General features: G+C 35.8%; 1 protein-coding gene across 1 annotated transcript; it reads right to left on the minus strand.

Moving 5' to 3' along the window:
• Positions 1 to 1,279: 1,279 nt before the first annotated feature.
• Positions 1,280 to 11,146, minus strand: LOC115412804 (protein associated with UVRAG as autophagy enhancer-like). The gene is made up of 8 exons (XM_030125465.1): positions 11,135 to 11,146; positions 9,972 to 10,068; positions 8,327 to 8,424; positions 6,977 to 7,358; positions 4,804 to 4,849; positions 4,615 to 4,720; positions 3,054 to 3,187; positions 1,280 to 1,346 (listed from the first exon to the last, which is right to left on the minus strand). The coding sequence occupies exons 1-8, from the start codon at positions 11,144 to 11,146 to the stop codon at positions 1,280 to 1,282; spliced, it is 942 nt and encodes a 313-aa protein (XP_029981325.1).
• Positions 11,147 to 17,767: the final 6,621 nt, after the last annotated feature.

The following is a 17,767-nucleotide window of genomic DNA, read 5'->3' on the forward strand; positions in this document are numbered from 1 at the left end:
GAATAAATAAACCCTATATGATCTAAAACAGCAGCATTTAGCATTAAACCTTAAATTATAAATGTTATTCTCATGTTTTGTTTGACATTTTGTGTTTTCTGATGTTCATTCAATATTACACTCATTTTGTATATTTTTTTTCTCTTATATATATCACATATTATCAGTGTCGTTCTACATGCTCTGGTTCTGGGTTAAAGGTCAGGGTCTGATCACCTGCTGAAGTCCCAACAGGACAAAACCCGACCGGGGATGACGGCCTCCGAACCACTGTGGCAGCAGTCGCAGAAATACCTGAGAAATACACAAATATACAGAAAATACCTGAGAAATACACATAAATGTACAGAAAATACCTGAGAAATACACATAAATGTACAGAAAATACTGAGAAATACAGAGAAATACACATAAATACACAAAAATACTGAGAAATACAGAGAAATATACAGAAAATACCTGAGAAATATACAGAAAATACTGAGAAATACTCATAAATATACATAAAATACCTGAGAAATACTCATAAATATACAGAAAATACCTGAGAAATACAGAGAAATACACATGAATGCACAGAAAATACTGAGAATACAGAGAAATACACATGAATGCACAGAAAATACTGAGAAATACAGAGAAATACGCATAAAATACACATAAATACAGATAAAACACAAATAAATATAGATAAAATACAGATAAATATAGAGAAATACAGATTGAATATGGATAAACAGATAAAATTCAATCAGTCCATTTTTTTTCTATTAAAGTTACAGAATCTGTTCCTCTGTTTTTCCATTAATACCTTTTAAAATAGTTTTTCTTTTATGAGTAAAGTTTTTTTTACAAACCTGCCCAGATATTCACAGTAGCGCAGTTTCTTGATGTATCCTGTGCAGAAACAGATTGACATCAGACACTTCATTCATGGTTGTGTTTTATAGTAAACCTGTTGTTGTTGGTTTTGTCCACCAGGGGTCAGTGTATTCTAAAAACGGGCTAAAATTTACCTTTTAACCTTTTCCTGTACAATCATTATAATAAGTAATTATGTTCATCAAACAGCATCTCAGGTCATGAGTTTTTAATCATTTCCTACATTTTGTTTTGGTTTTATAATGAAGTGTTGATCATTTTACATGGAAGTCAGTGCAAATGAGTCTGAAATTATGCAGAAAATGGAGAATTTATGATTTGAAATGAAAATATGTGCATTTATTTAGAATATTTAAACAATCAGTGCAAAAATCCATGAACATAGAGGTCATGGTACTCAGGGCTCCACCTCCGTCCCACAGCCTGCACACAGGAACTGCTGTAAGGCCACCACCGCACTGCGTCTGCAACACAAACAACACACCACAGACACACACACCACAAACACCACAGACACACACACACACACACACACACACACACAAACACCACATTTTACATTTATGGATGAGTTCTAGTTTTAATCGCTGTTTTCTGAACTGAAGACAAAACCTCACTCTTTACTAAACCTACACTGAGTAACTTTACAATTAATATAGATTAAAATATTGCAGACAGAAAAGAGGTGGAATTGTTGATCCTTTTACTGTTCTAATGGTGTTTAAGAGTGTTTTCATGTGTGTGTTTGTAGATCCACAGCAGAGGTGATTTCTCTCAGACTGCAGTGGAAGCTCAGCTTCCCTTAAAATGACTCAGATTAAATGGTTAAATCTGTTCGGTTGTGTTGACATTTTATTGACTACAAATGTGTTAGAACACGTTCATCTCACAGACGAGTTTGTTCAGAATCAGCTTTATCACAAATGAACAGACTGGATGTTGTTCACTTCTCCTCCGTGTCTCTGTTTTCTCCTCCATCTCTGCTCAGTGCATTTGTCCGTAGACTGTGTCCGTCTCTGGGCTTCAATGGGACTGAGTGGAACTGTTTTTTCATTGCCTCAAAACTGAACGCTAATTGGATAAATGCCACCATGTTGTCCCGCCCCCGGACGCTCGGCATGTCTGGGGGTGAATGGAGCTGTGGGCGGAGCTCGGCCGGGCTGGACACCGGGCTTCCACGTGCTGATTGGAGGATCAGTTGAAAGGCTGCATCCTGTTTGATTGACAGCTGTTTTCAGATCTGCTCCTTCACTGACACAGTTCAGTTTAATACCGTCACACATTCTGCTGTGGAATCAGAGAAACCACTATGACATTACTTGTTCATTTCTTGCACTGTAAATAAAAACACACTCACTGTACTTCCTTGTTTCAATTTAACAGAATTTCAATGTTTTCTTGTTTCAGTTCCATAATTTAATCATTTCTTGTATGAGTTTAATATGGTTTTGTAGATAGTTAAATCAGTCATGCTGTCGGCTAGGTCGGAGTGAACTAACTATTAAGTCCCTGGAAAAGACGCCGGCTGTGTACGATAAGGAAACTGAGCATTTTCTGAAAAAGGAACGGAAGGACGAATTTATGTTTAAACTAGAAGCACTCGGAAAGCGCAGACCTCCGCCAAGGCTGATCAGTGGCCCCCCCCGTGGGCCCCCCCATGCCAAGGAGGTTATGTTTTTGCCAGGGTTTGTTTGTTTGTTTGTCTGTTTGTCTGTCCGTTAGTGTGCAACATAACTCAAAGTTATGGACAGATTTTGATAAAATTTTGTGGTCTGCCCCCCCCCCCCCCCCCCCCCCGTGGGCCCCCCCACCCCCGATCACCACCAAAATTTAATAAGTTCTTCCTTATCCCATTTCCAACAAACCCTGAAAATTTCATCAAAATCTGTCCATAACTTTTTGAGTTATGTTGCACACTAACGGACAGACAAACAGACAGACAAACCTGGCAAAAACATAACCTCTTTGGCGGAGGTAATAACCTGACGATTTATTTGATGTAAGCCGACAATGAGCTTCCCCTGTCTGAGCACACACACACACACACACACACACACACACACACACACACACACACACACACACACACTTACATCTATATGTACCCTAGACCTGCTGGACCTGCTGATCCAGGACAGACCCCTGTTTGTACATGTGCTGGGTGTTTGAACCTGTGTGTCGGTTGAACACTGCAGATGATCTGGAAACGTGGGGGGGTCCAGCTCAGGGTTCCTCTCATCCTGGTCCTCTGTCGGATCTCCTCAGTCAGACTCCCAGTGCAAACCACACCTCCAGTACCAGGCAGCTGCAAGACCAGGACCAGGACCATGAGGGTACAGGGTGAGTTTCCAGGCTGTGATCCACTTCATGTGATGCGTTGTGTTATTTAACAGTTAAAGAACAGTACATGAGTTTATGCATTTGAACAGTTCTGTACTCAAAGTACCACAGCTCCTCTGTTTAGAGTAAATGATTAAACAGTATTTATGACAGAAAAGTACATAAATGTAGTACAGGTACACAGGGTGGTCTGCAGTAAGTCTGACATCTGTACCATCACAGACAGGTTCAGTTATTTACAAAGTTTTCTGGTTTCAGGGTCAAAACTGAAAAAATACTACACATACTAGTACTGTATATACTAGTACTATACATACTAGTACTGTATATACTAGTACTGTCCATACTAGTACTATACATACTAGTACTGTATATACTAGTACTGTCCATACTAGTACTATACATACTAGTACTGTATATACTAGTACTATACATACTAGTACTGTCCATACTAGTACTACATACTAGTACTGTTTATACTAGTATGTATAGTACTAGTATGTATAGTCTAGTATGGACAGTATTTTATGCATAGTACTAGTACTGTCCATACTAGTACTACACATACTAGTACTGTCCATACTAGTACTATATATGGACTAGTACTGTCCATACTAGTACTACACATACTAGTACTGGCCATACTACTACTATATATATATACTAGTACTGTCCATACTAGTACTATATATAGACTAGTACTGTCCATACTAGTACAACACATACTAGTACTGTCTATACTAGTGCTATATATATATAACTAGTACTACACATACTAGTACTGTCCATACTAGTACTATATATACTAGTACTACACATACTAGAACTGTCCATGCTAGTACTACACATACTAGAACTGTCCATGCTAGTACTACACATACTAGTATTACACTACTAGTACTACACATACTAGAACTGTCCATACTAGTACTATATATATCGTACTACACATACTAGTACTGTATACTAGTATACACATAGTACTACATACTAGTACTGTCCATACTAGTACTATATATACTAGTACTGTCCATACTAGTACTACATACTAGTACTACATACTAGTACTGTCCATACTAGTACTATTATATATACTAGTACTACACATACTAGTACTGTCCATGCTAGTACTATATATATACTAGTACTGTCCATACTAGTACTACACATACTAGTACTACACATACTAGTACTGTCCATGCTAGTACTATATATATATACTAGTACTACACTACTAGTACTGTCCATGCTAGTACTATATATATACTAGTACTACACATACTAGTACTGTCCATACTAGTACTACACATACTAGAACTGTCCATGCTAGTACTACACATACTACTACACATAGTAGTACTGTATATACTAGTACTCCTAGTACATGGTCACCTCCTGTAGTGAACTGCGCAGACTCAGTCGATCTCGCCGAAGCTGACGAGATGGAAACCAGTTCCTCTTGAACTCCAACACCAGCTGCTGCGCCAGCCACTCTGCACTGCATTATGGGAAATCATAGGTCATCAGCTGATACTCCACTGATACTCAGGTTTTTATGTTGTTATTGTGCGTCGTCTTTACCTTATGGGAGCTTGTCTGTGTGTCAGCAGGTTGGAATCTGCATAATCTGAAATTCACACATAAAACCAGTTCAGTCTGTGTCACATGACAGCTCTGCGTCCCCTTCTGATCTATGATGCTGTGGATGTGAATATAGTTTGTCCTTGAACCAGCCTCCAGGTTTGTCCTCCTTTGTCTGTAAATGCACCTGGAGTTCAAATGTGGGACAGCAGGTCTTTGAAGTCCTGTCTTTGTGTCCCTCTGGTGGACACCTTCAGTCCTTCCTTCAAATCAGTGTTAATAACTCTGAGCTCGTGCTTCATCTCCCTGAAATCTGACCGTTCTCCTTTGAGTAACCTGTACATTCACTAACTTCTTTCTTTATGTCAGTGCCACTGGTTTAAAGGTGGGGTATGAGATCTTAGAAAAAGGGTTTGAGCAGCTACATTTTGAAAACACTCGATTCAAAAGTCCAAACCCCTTCTTCAGACGTCCTCCTGAAGCCACGCCTCCACAGTGCTGGCATGTGCAGAGCTTGTTCTGGAGGGTTCATGAGCGCTGCACAGCAACAGTTCACCAGCTCCAGCCCTGATCCATGCATACCTCATTCAGTCTCCTCCAACCCCCCCGCTCGTCCAGAACAGCCCCAGTTCAGACCTGTCTGACTAACGGTACATTTACTACTGACTTATGTTAGTGACTAAACAGCTGACCGGTGAACTTTCCATCCTAATGTAATTAATATAATTAATATAACCCAGCTCTGGCTCTGTCTTCATTTCATGTACGGTTGCTCCAAACCTCTGAGAACACACAATTCATGGACGAAGAGGAGTACAAACAGAGGGGGGAGGGACAAATGGCACTTGAGTTTGATAGACATATCACCGTTCAATCATTTCAGCTGAGCGCTTAAAATGATTGGATGGTGTTTTTCAGTTCTGTCCATTCCAGAAGTGACTAAATTTTTTAATTTTTGTGTTAGAGGATTTAATTAATTGGTTGTAATCGGGTTGTGAAGGGGATTTTAAGCAACATAGTAAAAAATGCTCCAGGAAAACAACTTGCACCACACCTTTAGTTTAGCAGATTATGCTAGTTACTATAGCCTTCAAAGCTAGCATAGTGGGCTAGCTTGCTAACACCCTTGTGATCTTGTTTCAGCTGATGCTTTATTGGTATATTGTCTTGAATGAAACCTCCTGGATCCTCATTGAACCAATTTATTTTTACATGACTATCATGTCTCTATGCAACATAAGCTTCAAATATTCCTTACTTATTCAGTGTACACTGTGGATTCTACACGATGTGTTTAGGTTAGCTTTGGTACATTGCATGGTGGGTTTTGGATATTATGCTGTAACATGTTTTTTTATGCTCAAGGGTTATTATGTGACTTTAGGTCAATGTGTGTGTATATGATTTTTATCATCTTTTTAGGTATAGTTTTATTTTTTTTAATGTGCACCCGAAGTGAAAGCTATCGGCCGAAGGGTTGGCATAAATAGGAAGCAGCGCAGTGTCTTCTCTGATGTCCCTTCATGGATTACATCGATATTTGAGATGCAGTTGTATTTATGTATTAGTACATTATCAGCTCCAGTAAAGACATTTCCAATGTTTTTTTTTTCTTTTATTGCTAGACATTATTGATGCCCTGATAACTTAATATGTATTAGCAAAATATGTTTATTTCAAACCTTTATTACATTGGCAAGTTATTATGTTATTGGTCGCTTTTGCATTATTAATCGCTAGAATAGAATAGAATAGAATAGAATAGAATAGCCTTTGTTGTCATTGTGTGTTCAATGAAATTAGGAGTGTCACTCCAGTCAGTGTAAAAAAATAAATAAAAAAATCAATGTGTCACTTAAGAGTAGAAAAATATACAACTGCAAAAAAACTAAACAGAAAAATATCATACAAAATTTAAGAAAAGTAAAATAAAAACAGAACTAAAAGTAGAATAAATAAAATAAAAATAGACATAAAATATGAATAGACATAATATTAACAGTATTAATAGAGTGTATATCTATAAAAGTCCATAAAATAGTGCATCGCTACATGTTTCCTGGGTTTATATGTAGTGAGATATTATATAGAGGATTTAGGGGTTTTATTGATAACGACAATAACATTAAAAGTAACGTTCAGTCATATACATTGAATTCAGAACTCATTTTACCTTCAAATCCGCTGTCATTGGAGAGGACGGAGAATGTTTTTGGTTGATGCTCAGCTTCATTAGTCCCTGGCTCCCACTCTTCCTCTTCTTCTTTCCTCTTTTCTTCATCCTGTATGTGCAGCTGTTTTCCAGATCCTTCAGAACTGTGTGTTTTTCTGTGTGTAGTCCTGAAGTCTCCTCCTCTGACTCTGGTTTTGTGTTTCTCAGCTCCACCTCCCTTCCATCTCAGTGTATCCTCTGAACTCCAGGGTGTTTTTCCACAGCGTTCTTTATTATTTGCTTTTCTGTTCATGTTTGAAAACCACCTGTTGAAGCTCTTGGTAGATTTAACCCCTTCCAGCACCTCCAGAACCAAGTCCACCACCACGAAATGAGCGTTCTCCTGCATTTAAGAACATTTATTTAATATAACCAAAAACCATGCATGAAGTATTTTTAACCTCATATTTTCTCTCTATTGCAGAAGTGCTAGGGTTTTTATTTATTAATTTATTTTTTATTAAGCCAAGGAGGAAATTATTGTGTGTTACAGTTGCTCCATTCAAATATAATAAAAAGTAACAGGAAATAAATGATCTAAACTACGGAAGAGGATTAGGGCCACTGGAAAAAAAAAGGTCCAATATATTATTTTATTATTATTATTCTGAGAAAAAAGTCAGAATTCTGAGGGAAAAAAAACACTTTTTCTGGGAATTCTGATTTTTTTCTGAGACTAATAAATGAATGAATGAATGAATAAATAATAATAAATAAATGACTTTTTTTTCCCAGTGGCCCTAATCCTCTGCTGTACTAAACAACAAAAAGGCAAAAAAAAAAAAAAAAAACTAAATAAACTCAGAGAAAAAAACAAAAGAAATCTGAATTCTGAGAAAAAAGTCAGAATTCTGAATGAATTCTTAGGTTTTTTTCTCAGAATTCTGACTTTTTTCTGAGATAATAATAAAATATATATTGGACCTTTCCCCCAGTGGCCCTAATCCTCTGTCGTACTAAACAATAAAAAAAAAAAAAAAGCTCTAAATATACAAAAATAAATAAATTTTAAAATTTATATACATACATATATATACATACACACACACACATATGTATATATATTATATATATATATATATACATACACACACACACACACCACCAAATAAGCATTAAAACACTCTATTAAGACACAATTAGAACAGCAGTTTGTACAATATGTGCTAGACAATATATCATCAATATGGTAATTAACAAATGAACTAAAGAAGTGCAAATATTGTCTAAATAAAATGATGTGCTTTAAATGAATAGAAACAACCATATACATTCACTGGAGTTTGCTAAACTTGACATGTGTGATTTCACCTTTTCCAGCTCACAGCTGGATTTAAATATGTCTGCAGGGAATTCTGGGATACCGCTGGACCTCCTGTCTTGGCAGCGTTGGGTCGAGAAGCTGAAACCTGAAAAAGAAAAAAATGAAAAATTCATTTTAAATCCTGGTCCCATTTTACAGGTTTGGGAAAAGATCACGGTCTGGGTCAGTGTCCCAGGACAGCTGTTACCATGGTAACAGTAAATGGTGAGAAAAAGACAAAATAAGCAACTTTGACTTTGGGTTTTGACAGGAACATGAATTCATGGTTGTTTTTTTGCTGACGCCTCCTTCCTACATTCATTTAGTCTGTATAAGGACATGATCACACTTCCTCTATTTTTCCTATTTTTGTCCCTTCATCATCATCAAAATCTGATATTTTTGGTCTGGTGACACATTTAAAAGCTGAGGAAGCGATATTTGAAGAAATTCACAATTCCTTTACTTTGGAATCAGGTCTGCACTTAATTCGGTCAAAGTTCCATGGGGGGCTGAACTGAGGCTCCACCCTTTAGTATCACTAATGGGAAAAGCCCCCCCAAAGGAAAACAGCCTCATACATTTATATCAGCCTCATGGAGCACACCGCTGCAGAATGACCCCAGTGCAAATCATAGGAGGCAGTTCTGTGCCAGGTTCTGTGTGTAATGGAGGTGTTGTGTACACGTTTTGTTGTGTAATGTTGAATTAGTTTGTTTATTCTTGTAAACTGAAATTTAAAATTGATAAAAACAGTTGATTACAACAAAACAAAAAGCCAAAAAGCTGAAGAAGCATCTCTGGGGTATTATAAGCTGCCTCCACAAACAGACAACATCTGGGTCTGTTTGTTTTTTTTTTATCTTTAGTTGAGTCTCTTCAGCCTTTTATAATCAGATATATGAATAGAGATCACAGTTATTGTCATTATTACTTTTTGTTTTTCTTAAAATGGCAGCAAATTCTTTTCACTCTGTATCTGCTGCTTTTATAAAACCACTGTTTTAACACATTAGCAAAATGCAGATAAATACAAAATGTTTTCCTCTAAAGTTATTGTGTAAATGACACCAGTTAAAGAACCAGAACAAATAATGATGGAAAAGACCGAGAATTGAGTTGGACTGATAGTGGTATATTACATTACTGATTACTTACTTACATATTGTTGATACGACTACTGTTAATATTATCAACTTCTTATAAATATTATTATTAGTTCTAATATTAAATCATAACTGCACTAATATATACACACACACACACTACAAACAAAAAGTTAAGGATTTTTAATTTTTGGGCTATTTCTTTAGTTTGGATTCTTGCAGAGCGCTTTTTACTTTTTTGTGTGAATTGAATTGAAACACATTTTTTAATCACCGGACATTTTTTTTTCAGCGTTGTGCTGCTACTAAAACAATTTAATTTCCTGACGGATCTGTCCAAGGGATCAAACAAGTTCAATCTAATCTAATGTTTCTAATGTACATGTTTCAGTTTATATATCTCAACATCAGACCCTGAAAAATCAGTGAAACCCCTGCATTACAGTTTTCCCTGAATAACGTCATCTAAACCTCATCAGGACATGTTTCAGGTCTGGGTTAGTCTTGGATTAAACTTTGAAATCAGATTCTGTTGTTTTTTTTTTACCTGATGTGTTGTTAGAGCCGGTGTGAGTCCACCCCTTGTGTTCTCCACACTTCCTGTGTTTCCCTGAACGGATGGTGCTGCTGTTTGTTTTCCTGGACTGGAGAAGAGCCCAGATCCTCCACGGCGTCGTCAATCAGTCGTTCACATGGACCCAGAGAATCAGAGGAAGGGGGTGAAAAACCAGAGACAGGACTGGAAAAGACCGAGACGGACAAACACTGATGAAACTGAAGAGGTACAAGTGGAAACGCATCAGCAGGGGTTAGAGCAGACGGGTTTACACATGAAATACAAATGCTGTTCGGTCATAGATGATGTCAAAACATTTAATTCCAGCTCCAACAGATTTATTCTGCATATTGCGTTAAAGTGGATTTAACCAAAAACATATAAATGGACTCTTGTGAAAAGTCTTGCTTAGTGTTTTTTTATCCATGATAATGATTTTAAACGTTCTTCTTCTAAATTTCTAAAATATTTTTCGTGCTCTGACTAAATAATCATTTTCTACCACAACTAACCTTCCACTTTCTCCACATCTCACTGAGGAAAAAAAAATTAACATTGAACTTTAAGGAAATATTGATGTTTATATGTCAAATCCTCATGAACAGGACATCTTGCAGCATAAACATCAGAAATTTCTCAAAAATTATGTGCTTCCAAAAGGCCTCAGAGATGGTTTCACTTTTTTGTCAACATATATATATGTGTGTGTATATAATATATATATATATATATATATATATATATATATATATATATATATATCCATGACTATGATTTTAAATGTTCTACCTCTAAATTTCTAACGTTTATAAACTATGTGGACATAAGTATTGGAACATATCATGTCTACAGCTGTAAGATGTCTGGTTCATGATGATTTAAGAGAAAAAAAAAAAAAACATCAATATTTCCTTAAAGTTTAATGGCAGATTTTTCTTCCTCAGTGAAATGTGAAAAAAATAGATGGTTAGTTGTGGTAGAAAATTATCATTTACCGTCAGAGTGTGAAAAATAGTTTAGAAATTTAGAGGAAGAACATTTAAAATCATAGTCATGGATTAAAAAAAACATCTCTGAGGCATTTTGGAAGCAAAAATAACAATTTAAACCTAAACTAACCAACAAAAACACGTGAACTCAATGTGTCCACATACTTTTGTCCACATAGTTCATGTGTGTCTTGTTTTTGTCGTTCCTCATTGACGTCGTTGAATCGTCGACCCCTCCGATCCAGGAAACAGGCCTGTGGCGTCGGAGATGACCGGACTGCTCCTGGACAGGTGGAAGCCTTCATCCTGCCCCTCCAGCGTCGGACCATCAACCTCTGGGTTCAGCTGGATGAGGGGGATCTGGGACGGAGCCTCCTGATTGGTCCTCATGGGTTGATGGGAAAATGCTGCATTCTTCAGTTTTCCACTGGTTTCTGGAGGTGACAGAAGGAGAACAGGGACAAGTTCAGCATCAGATGGATGTGGATCTGAGGACGGAATGAAGAGGGAACATGAAGACGAACAAAGATCAAACCAGTGGTTCTCAACCTTTTTTGGCTCCTGACCCCATTTTAACAGCACAAATTTCTGGAGACCCCAGACATTTTTTGTGTGGTGTTTTAATTACAATGAAATATATTGAGTCATTGAAAAAAATACTAGAAATTTCAGGCGACTCCATTTGAATTCAGACCCAAGGCTGAAAAACACTTTGTTAAACTCATTTAGTTCAGGTTCCACATTCAGACCAATATGATCAAAAGCAGGTAAAATAATAGTAGAAGAGTAGCAGTAAAATTTGTTTTAGTGCATTAAAAATGGTAAATTATGACAATATTTACATTTACAAGCTATCCTTTTACAAAAATGACGTGAACAACAAGAAAAAAATGGCATTTCTGTAGAAAATAAGTGCAATTACAACAACAACTCCTTATGTTCTCTTTATCAACAGCACAGGTTCATTTAATATACGATTTGCTTTAGTAAAATCGTTTTTCATAGGAAATGACATTTAATCATTGTGTGGTCCAATGTGAAAGTGTGTCCAAACCCACTGAAGTTTCACCTGTGTGTTTTCACTGGAGCTGGTTTCAGCTCTGGGGTTTTACTGGGAAGTACCACCGCACACCTGACGTCTGACCTTTAACGGCCTTGTCTGGTTTTATTCACGTCAACTACAGGAACATGAAGGTTCTGACATTTGGGATCACAGACGTCTTCCTCAGACCTCATTACATTCATGCACATATTTAACAAAACCAGTAACATCTGTGGTCAACCAGAGCAAATGGCACAACAGCTGGTTGTCATGTTTCAGTTACCAAAGTTTTCATGGGATCACACATTTGATGTGGTGTCTGTTTATATTTACTGTTTAGACAGACACACAGACAGACAGACACACAGACAGACAGACAGACAGACAGACAGACAGACAGACAGACAGACACACAGACAGACAGACAGACAGACAGACACACAGACAGACACACAGACAGACAGACAGACACACAGACACACAGACAGACAGACAGACACACAGACACACAGACACACAGACAGACACACAGACAGACACACAGACACACAGACACACAGACAGACACAGACAGACAGACAGACACACAGACAGACTTTGATTCCAAACTGGGGAATTGTAGTTTTATTTTTTATTTATTTACTTTTCATAAATACAATTATATTTCTGTGTATTTTATTCTATCTCATATCTATCTATCTATCTATCTATCTATATCTATCTATCTATATCTATCTATCTATCTATCTATCTATCTATCTATCTATCTATCTATCTATCTATCTATCTATCTATCTATCTATCTATCTATCTATCTATCTACTACTATCATTTAGTTATTTATTTATATATTTCCATTTATATTTATTTTATTCTTTATTTTTCATTTTATTCTTCTTTAGTTCTATACTTATTTCCTTTTTGTAAAATGTTATCTTCTATTTTCTTATTTTACTTTTATTTTTTGTAATTTCAAATTCATTGACTTTTATTCTTACATATTGTTTATTATATTATTATTATTATTATTATATTATATTATTATTAACATAGTTGCACTGATTGGAGTAATATTCCTAATTTCATCGAACACACAGTGACAGTAAAGGCTGTTCTGGTTCTGGTTCTCAGAGTTTGGACCAATTTAGAAAATATGTCTTTAGAAAAATACTAATGTTGTGGACGAGGCATCGCTGTAGATTTTATTCCTAACAGTGTCTAAATTATCAGATGAGTTGGACTTTAAACTTTGCCCAGCAGTAAAACCTAACATGCACATGAACGCAGCAGCAGAAATGAAACCAAAACGTCAGCTCTAACAGTCAAAGCCTGACTCATACTGCACCAGTTTGACTTTAGGATGTTTTATCACTGCCTGTTCACTGTCATAACCATGTCCTCCAGCGTTAACAAAGCATTTAATCAACTTTAACCTCATATACAGTGTACGTTGGGTTGAGCCTACCTTTTCTGCAGCTTTTAGAGACATGAACTCAGTAAATGCACCAACATGTGGTGTCAGAGGACACAGATTTACACTTGGAGCTGATGTAAGATTCTTCAAATGAAAAGAAAACAGTTGATGATTGACAAACAGGAAGGACTTGGAACTGGAGTTATGACAGAACGGTGAGCTAAGACGACAGTTTGGAGCTGAAGTTGTGGATTCAATGACACTAATATGCAGCAGAGAAAGCAGAAATACAGGCTGTTTTAGATAAAAGTCTGTTCAGGTGAATATAGACGTAAAATGAGGAGATTTAAATGAATATTCTGTGGTTTCCGGCTTCGTACAGATCTAAAATAAAAAGTCTTACCTGTCATTGTTTGAGACGGTGTTGAGTCCACCACCAGCTGACTCTGGGTCTGTGGACGGACGAAGACATGACGTCCTCCAGCTGTGGACACAAACACACAGAGGCTGAAACCTGAACACAGAGTGGACAGACCCAGTCCAACCTGAAAACCTGAGAGGAAATCAATAGATCAGGAGTTCACATAGTGATGTTTTCAGTGGGGTTTGTCCTGTCAGAGTAGTGGATACGTTTACATCTGCATGTGTTTACAAACAGCTTTAGCTATATATGTATACTGTATATGTATGTGTATATGTGTATGTATGTGTTTATGTATGTATGTATGTGTATATGTATATAGTACGAGTATGTGTATATGTGTGTATATGTATGAGTATATCTATATGTATATGTATGTGTATGTATACGAATGTGTATATGTAGTTGTATAGTTATATTGTATGTGTATGTATATGTATATATCCTCCTGCGACCCATGAAAACTTTGGGCTTTTTTTTACATGAAGTATTTGCTTTGATTGGAAACAGCTTTATTTATTTATTATTTTTATTAGTTTGTTTGTTCATGTTTAATCTGTGTATTTATTAATTCGTGTTTACTTCAACTTAACTTATGTTATATGTATGTCTGTATGTATTTATTATTTTATTTTATTTGTTATTAGTTTGTTGTTCATCTGTTTATTTATCTGTGTATTATTAATTCATGTTTACTTCAACTTAACTTATGTATGTATGTATGTATGTATGTATTTATTTAATGGAATGGGTTTTGTTTTGTTTGTTTGGTGTTGTTTGTTTTGTTTTTTTGTTTTTTTAAGTAAACCTGTGATACCCTCGTCTCCTTCAGAGCACATAAACTCATTGCAGAATCTCAGGAGGATATTATCTGTTTTACTTTTAGTTCATGTTAAATTCTCTGGGTTACTCCGTAGAATAGTTATTTGATAGTAATCTGAAAATAAATAAATCTAGCAGTTGGTTGTACATTTATATCATCTAGTGACTGAGGTAACTGTATCATAAACTATTATTTCACATATGATTTCGTCCAAACCTGTCAGTTTTACTGAAGGTTCAGGTTTTCATTCTACACCACAGATGAGCAGGACTCAGTTCAAACTGTAACAGTGGAAAACCTGATGTGGTGACATTTACTGTTTATCAAATCCATCATTTCCACCATGAAGCAACAGCCTTCGTGGGTTTACATCTGTGAAGAAATTCACTCAACTAACAGGCTGTGATCCTAAAAGAAGATAAGTATGTGTTCAGGTTATTTGATTATTTGATTATTTGACATTTTTGTTTATGCAGGTTTTCTAAGCTTCACTGTCTTTGCATTTTATATTTAATCTGAATTTAAAGCATCTTTTTAACATAGAAATGCACCTTAAAAAATGAATAAAACTCTTAAAGGAAGCTGATGACTAATAACACTAAGAAAATGTAAAATAAGGTTAAAATAAGAATCGGACAGTTTTATCTCCAAAATTTACGCCACTAAGAAGCTCTGAAATAACTATATGTTCAGATTTTTGGATTACTTTACATTTTTGTTTATGCAGGTTTTCTAATCTTCACTTTTTGCATTTTTATTTAATCTGAATTTAAAGCAGTTTTTTAACATAAAAATACACCATTTAACAAACGAAAATACATCTCTTAAAGGAAGTTGATGCCAAATAACAACACAAAAAATGGAAAATAAGATTAAAATAAGAGTGAGACACTTTTATCTCCAAAATGTACTAAATTACAAAGCTTTGATCCTAAAAACAGATAAATATATGTTCTGATTTTCTATTATTTTACATTTTTGTCTCTGCAGTGAGGATTCTAAGCTTCACTTTACATTTACTCTGAATTAAAAGCAGCTTTCTACCGTAAAAATACACCTTAAAACAAACAAAAAATACTCTTAAAGGAAGCTGACGACAAATAACAACACTGAGAAATAAGGCTAAAAGAAGAATGAGGCAGTTTTATCTCCAAGCTTAACGCAACTAAGAAGCTCTGAGATAAGTATACGTTCAGATTTTTCTATTATTTTTAATTTTTGTTTATGCAGTGAGGTTTTCTAAGCTTCACTTTACATTTAATCTGAACTTAAAAGCGACTTTTTAACATAAAAATGCATCTTAAAACAAACAAAAAACACCCTTAAAGGAAGCTGATGACAAATGACAACACAAAAAAATGTAAAATAAGGTTAAAATAACAATAAAACTGTTTTATCTCCAACATTTCCTCACCTAAGAAGCTCTGAGATAAGTATATGTTCAGATTTTGGGATTATTTTAAATTTTTGTTTATGCAGCGATGTTTCTAAACTTCACTTTACATTTAATCTGAATTTAAAGCGACTTTCTACCATAAAAATACAAATTTAAACAAACAAAAACAACTCTTAATAGAAGGTAACGACAAATAACAGCACAGAAAATGTAAAAAAAAGGGTGAATCAGTTTTATCTCCAAAATGTACTAAATTACAAAGCTTTGATCCTAAAAACAGTTCCATATACGTTCTGATTTTTCTATTATTTTTATTTTTGTTCATGCAGCGAGGTTTTCTAAACTTCACTTTACATTTTATCTGAATTCAAAGCAGCTTTTAACCATAAAAAAAACAAATTAAAGCAAAAAAAAAAAAACTCTTAAAGGAAGCTGACAACAAATAACAACACTGAGAAAGTGTAAAATAAGGTTAAAATAAGAATGAGGCAGTTTTATCTTCAAAATTGACTAAATTCTGAAGGTTTGATCCTGAAAACAGATACAAATATGTTCTGATTTTTGGATTATTTTCATTTTTGTTCACTTTACAGAATCTGAATTGAAAGCAGCTTTCTACCATAAAAATACACGTTAAAACAACAACAACAAAAACTCTTAAAGAGAAAGTGCAAACTAAAGCTGAAATAAAAACGATCCAGTTTGATCTCCAAAATCCAAGTGTTTGTTGCATTTTCAACACATTAAATTCAGTGTGAATGTGAATTTGAGCTTGACTTTCCTGCAGAATAAACTGATGATCAGCTGTTTAACGTGTCCTTTCAGCTCCAGTTTACTTCAGTAAAATCTGTAAATTCAAAGCCTTAAACCTGGTCAGGTGAACTCACCATCCTGCAGCTGTGAAGAACGCTGTCAGAGGTCGAACACTGAACGTATTCATCCTCCAAATGAAAATGAGTTTGTGCAGAGAAAGGAAGCAGTGTTTGGTGATCAGCGCTTCCTGTGTTTAACAGTGGTTTGTACTTTCTGCGGGTAAACCGTCACATGCAGTTTTCCAAAGAACAGACGGAAAACCTGAACCCACATCTGTGTCCAAATGCTCACAAATGAAGACACACGTCCTCAGATATGAGGGTTATCAGGACGCTCCCACTATTCAGGCTTTATGACTTAATTTGACATTAATGTGAAGTTACTTTGAATAACAGGAAGCGTCTGTGCTCAGACGTGTAGTGTATTAGGGTAATTTTGACACAGAGATGGAGGAAGTTCAGTTTTTTCTTAAAGGAGTGATGTTTAGCTTTCTTTTACCTTCACCAAGGAGGTTCTGTTTTGCCAGTGTTGGTTTGTCTGTCTGTCTGTCTGTGTGCAAGATAACTCAGAAAGTTATGGATGGATTTGGGTGAAAATTTCAGGAAATTTTGATACTGGCACAAGGAACAAATATTCAATTTTGGTGGTGATTGGGGGGGGGGGGGGGGGGGGGGGCACTGATCTGCCTTGGTGGAGGTCCGTGCTCTCTGAGTGCTTTTCTAGTTTTAAATGGAATTCTTCATTTTCTAACATTTCCCTGTGGTCTCCATAATCTGTAAATGCTCTGCTTGGGTCTGAATTCTTCATTAACCCTTTCATGCATAAGTCACTCCAGTGGACAGTTATTCTACAACTGTTTTCTTGTATTTAATGGGTTTTGTGTTTTAGT

The sequence above is a fragment of the Sphaeramia orbicularis genome, chromosome 21, assembly GCF_902148855.1.
Source record: "Sphaeramia orbicularis chromosome 21, fSphaOr1.1, whole genome shotgun sequence".
NCBI classification, from domain to species: domain Eukaryota; kingdom Metazoa; phylum Chordata; class Actinopteri; order Kurtiformes; family Apogonidae; genus Sphaeramia; species Sphaeramia orbicularis.

Coding starts and splice junctions, on each gene's coding strand:
- LOC115412804 (XM_030125465.1), bottom strand. Junction 8,425..9,971: donor CGGCTCTAACAACACATCAG/GTAAAAAAAAAA, acceptor TTTCTTTTTCAG/GTTTCAGCTTCTCGACCCAA. Junction 4,721..4,803: donor CACAGACAAGCTCCCATAAG/GTAAAGACGACG, acceptor CCCATAATGCAG/TGCAGAGTGGCTGGCGCAGC.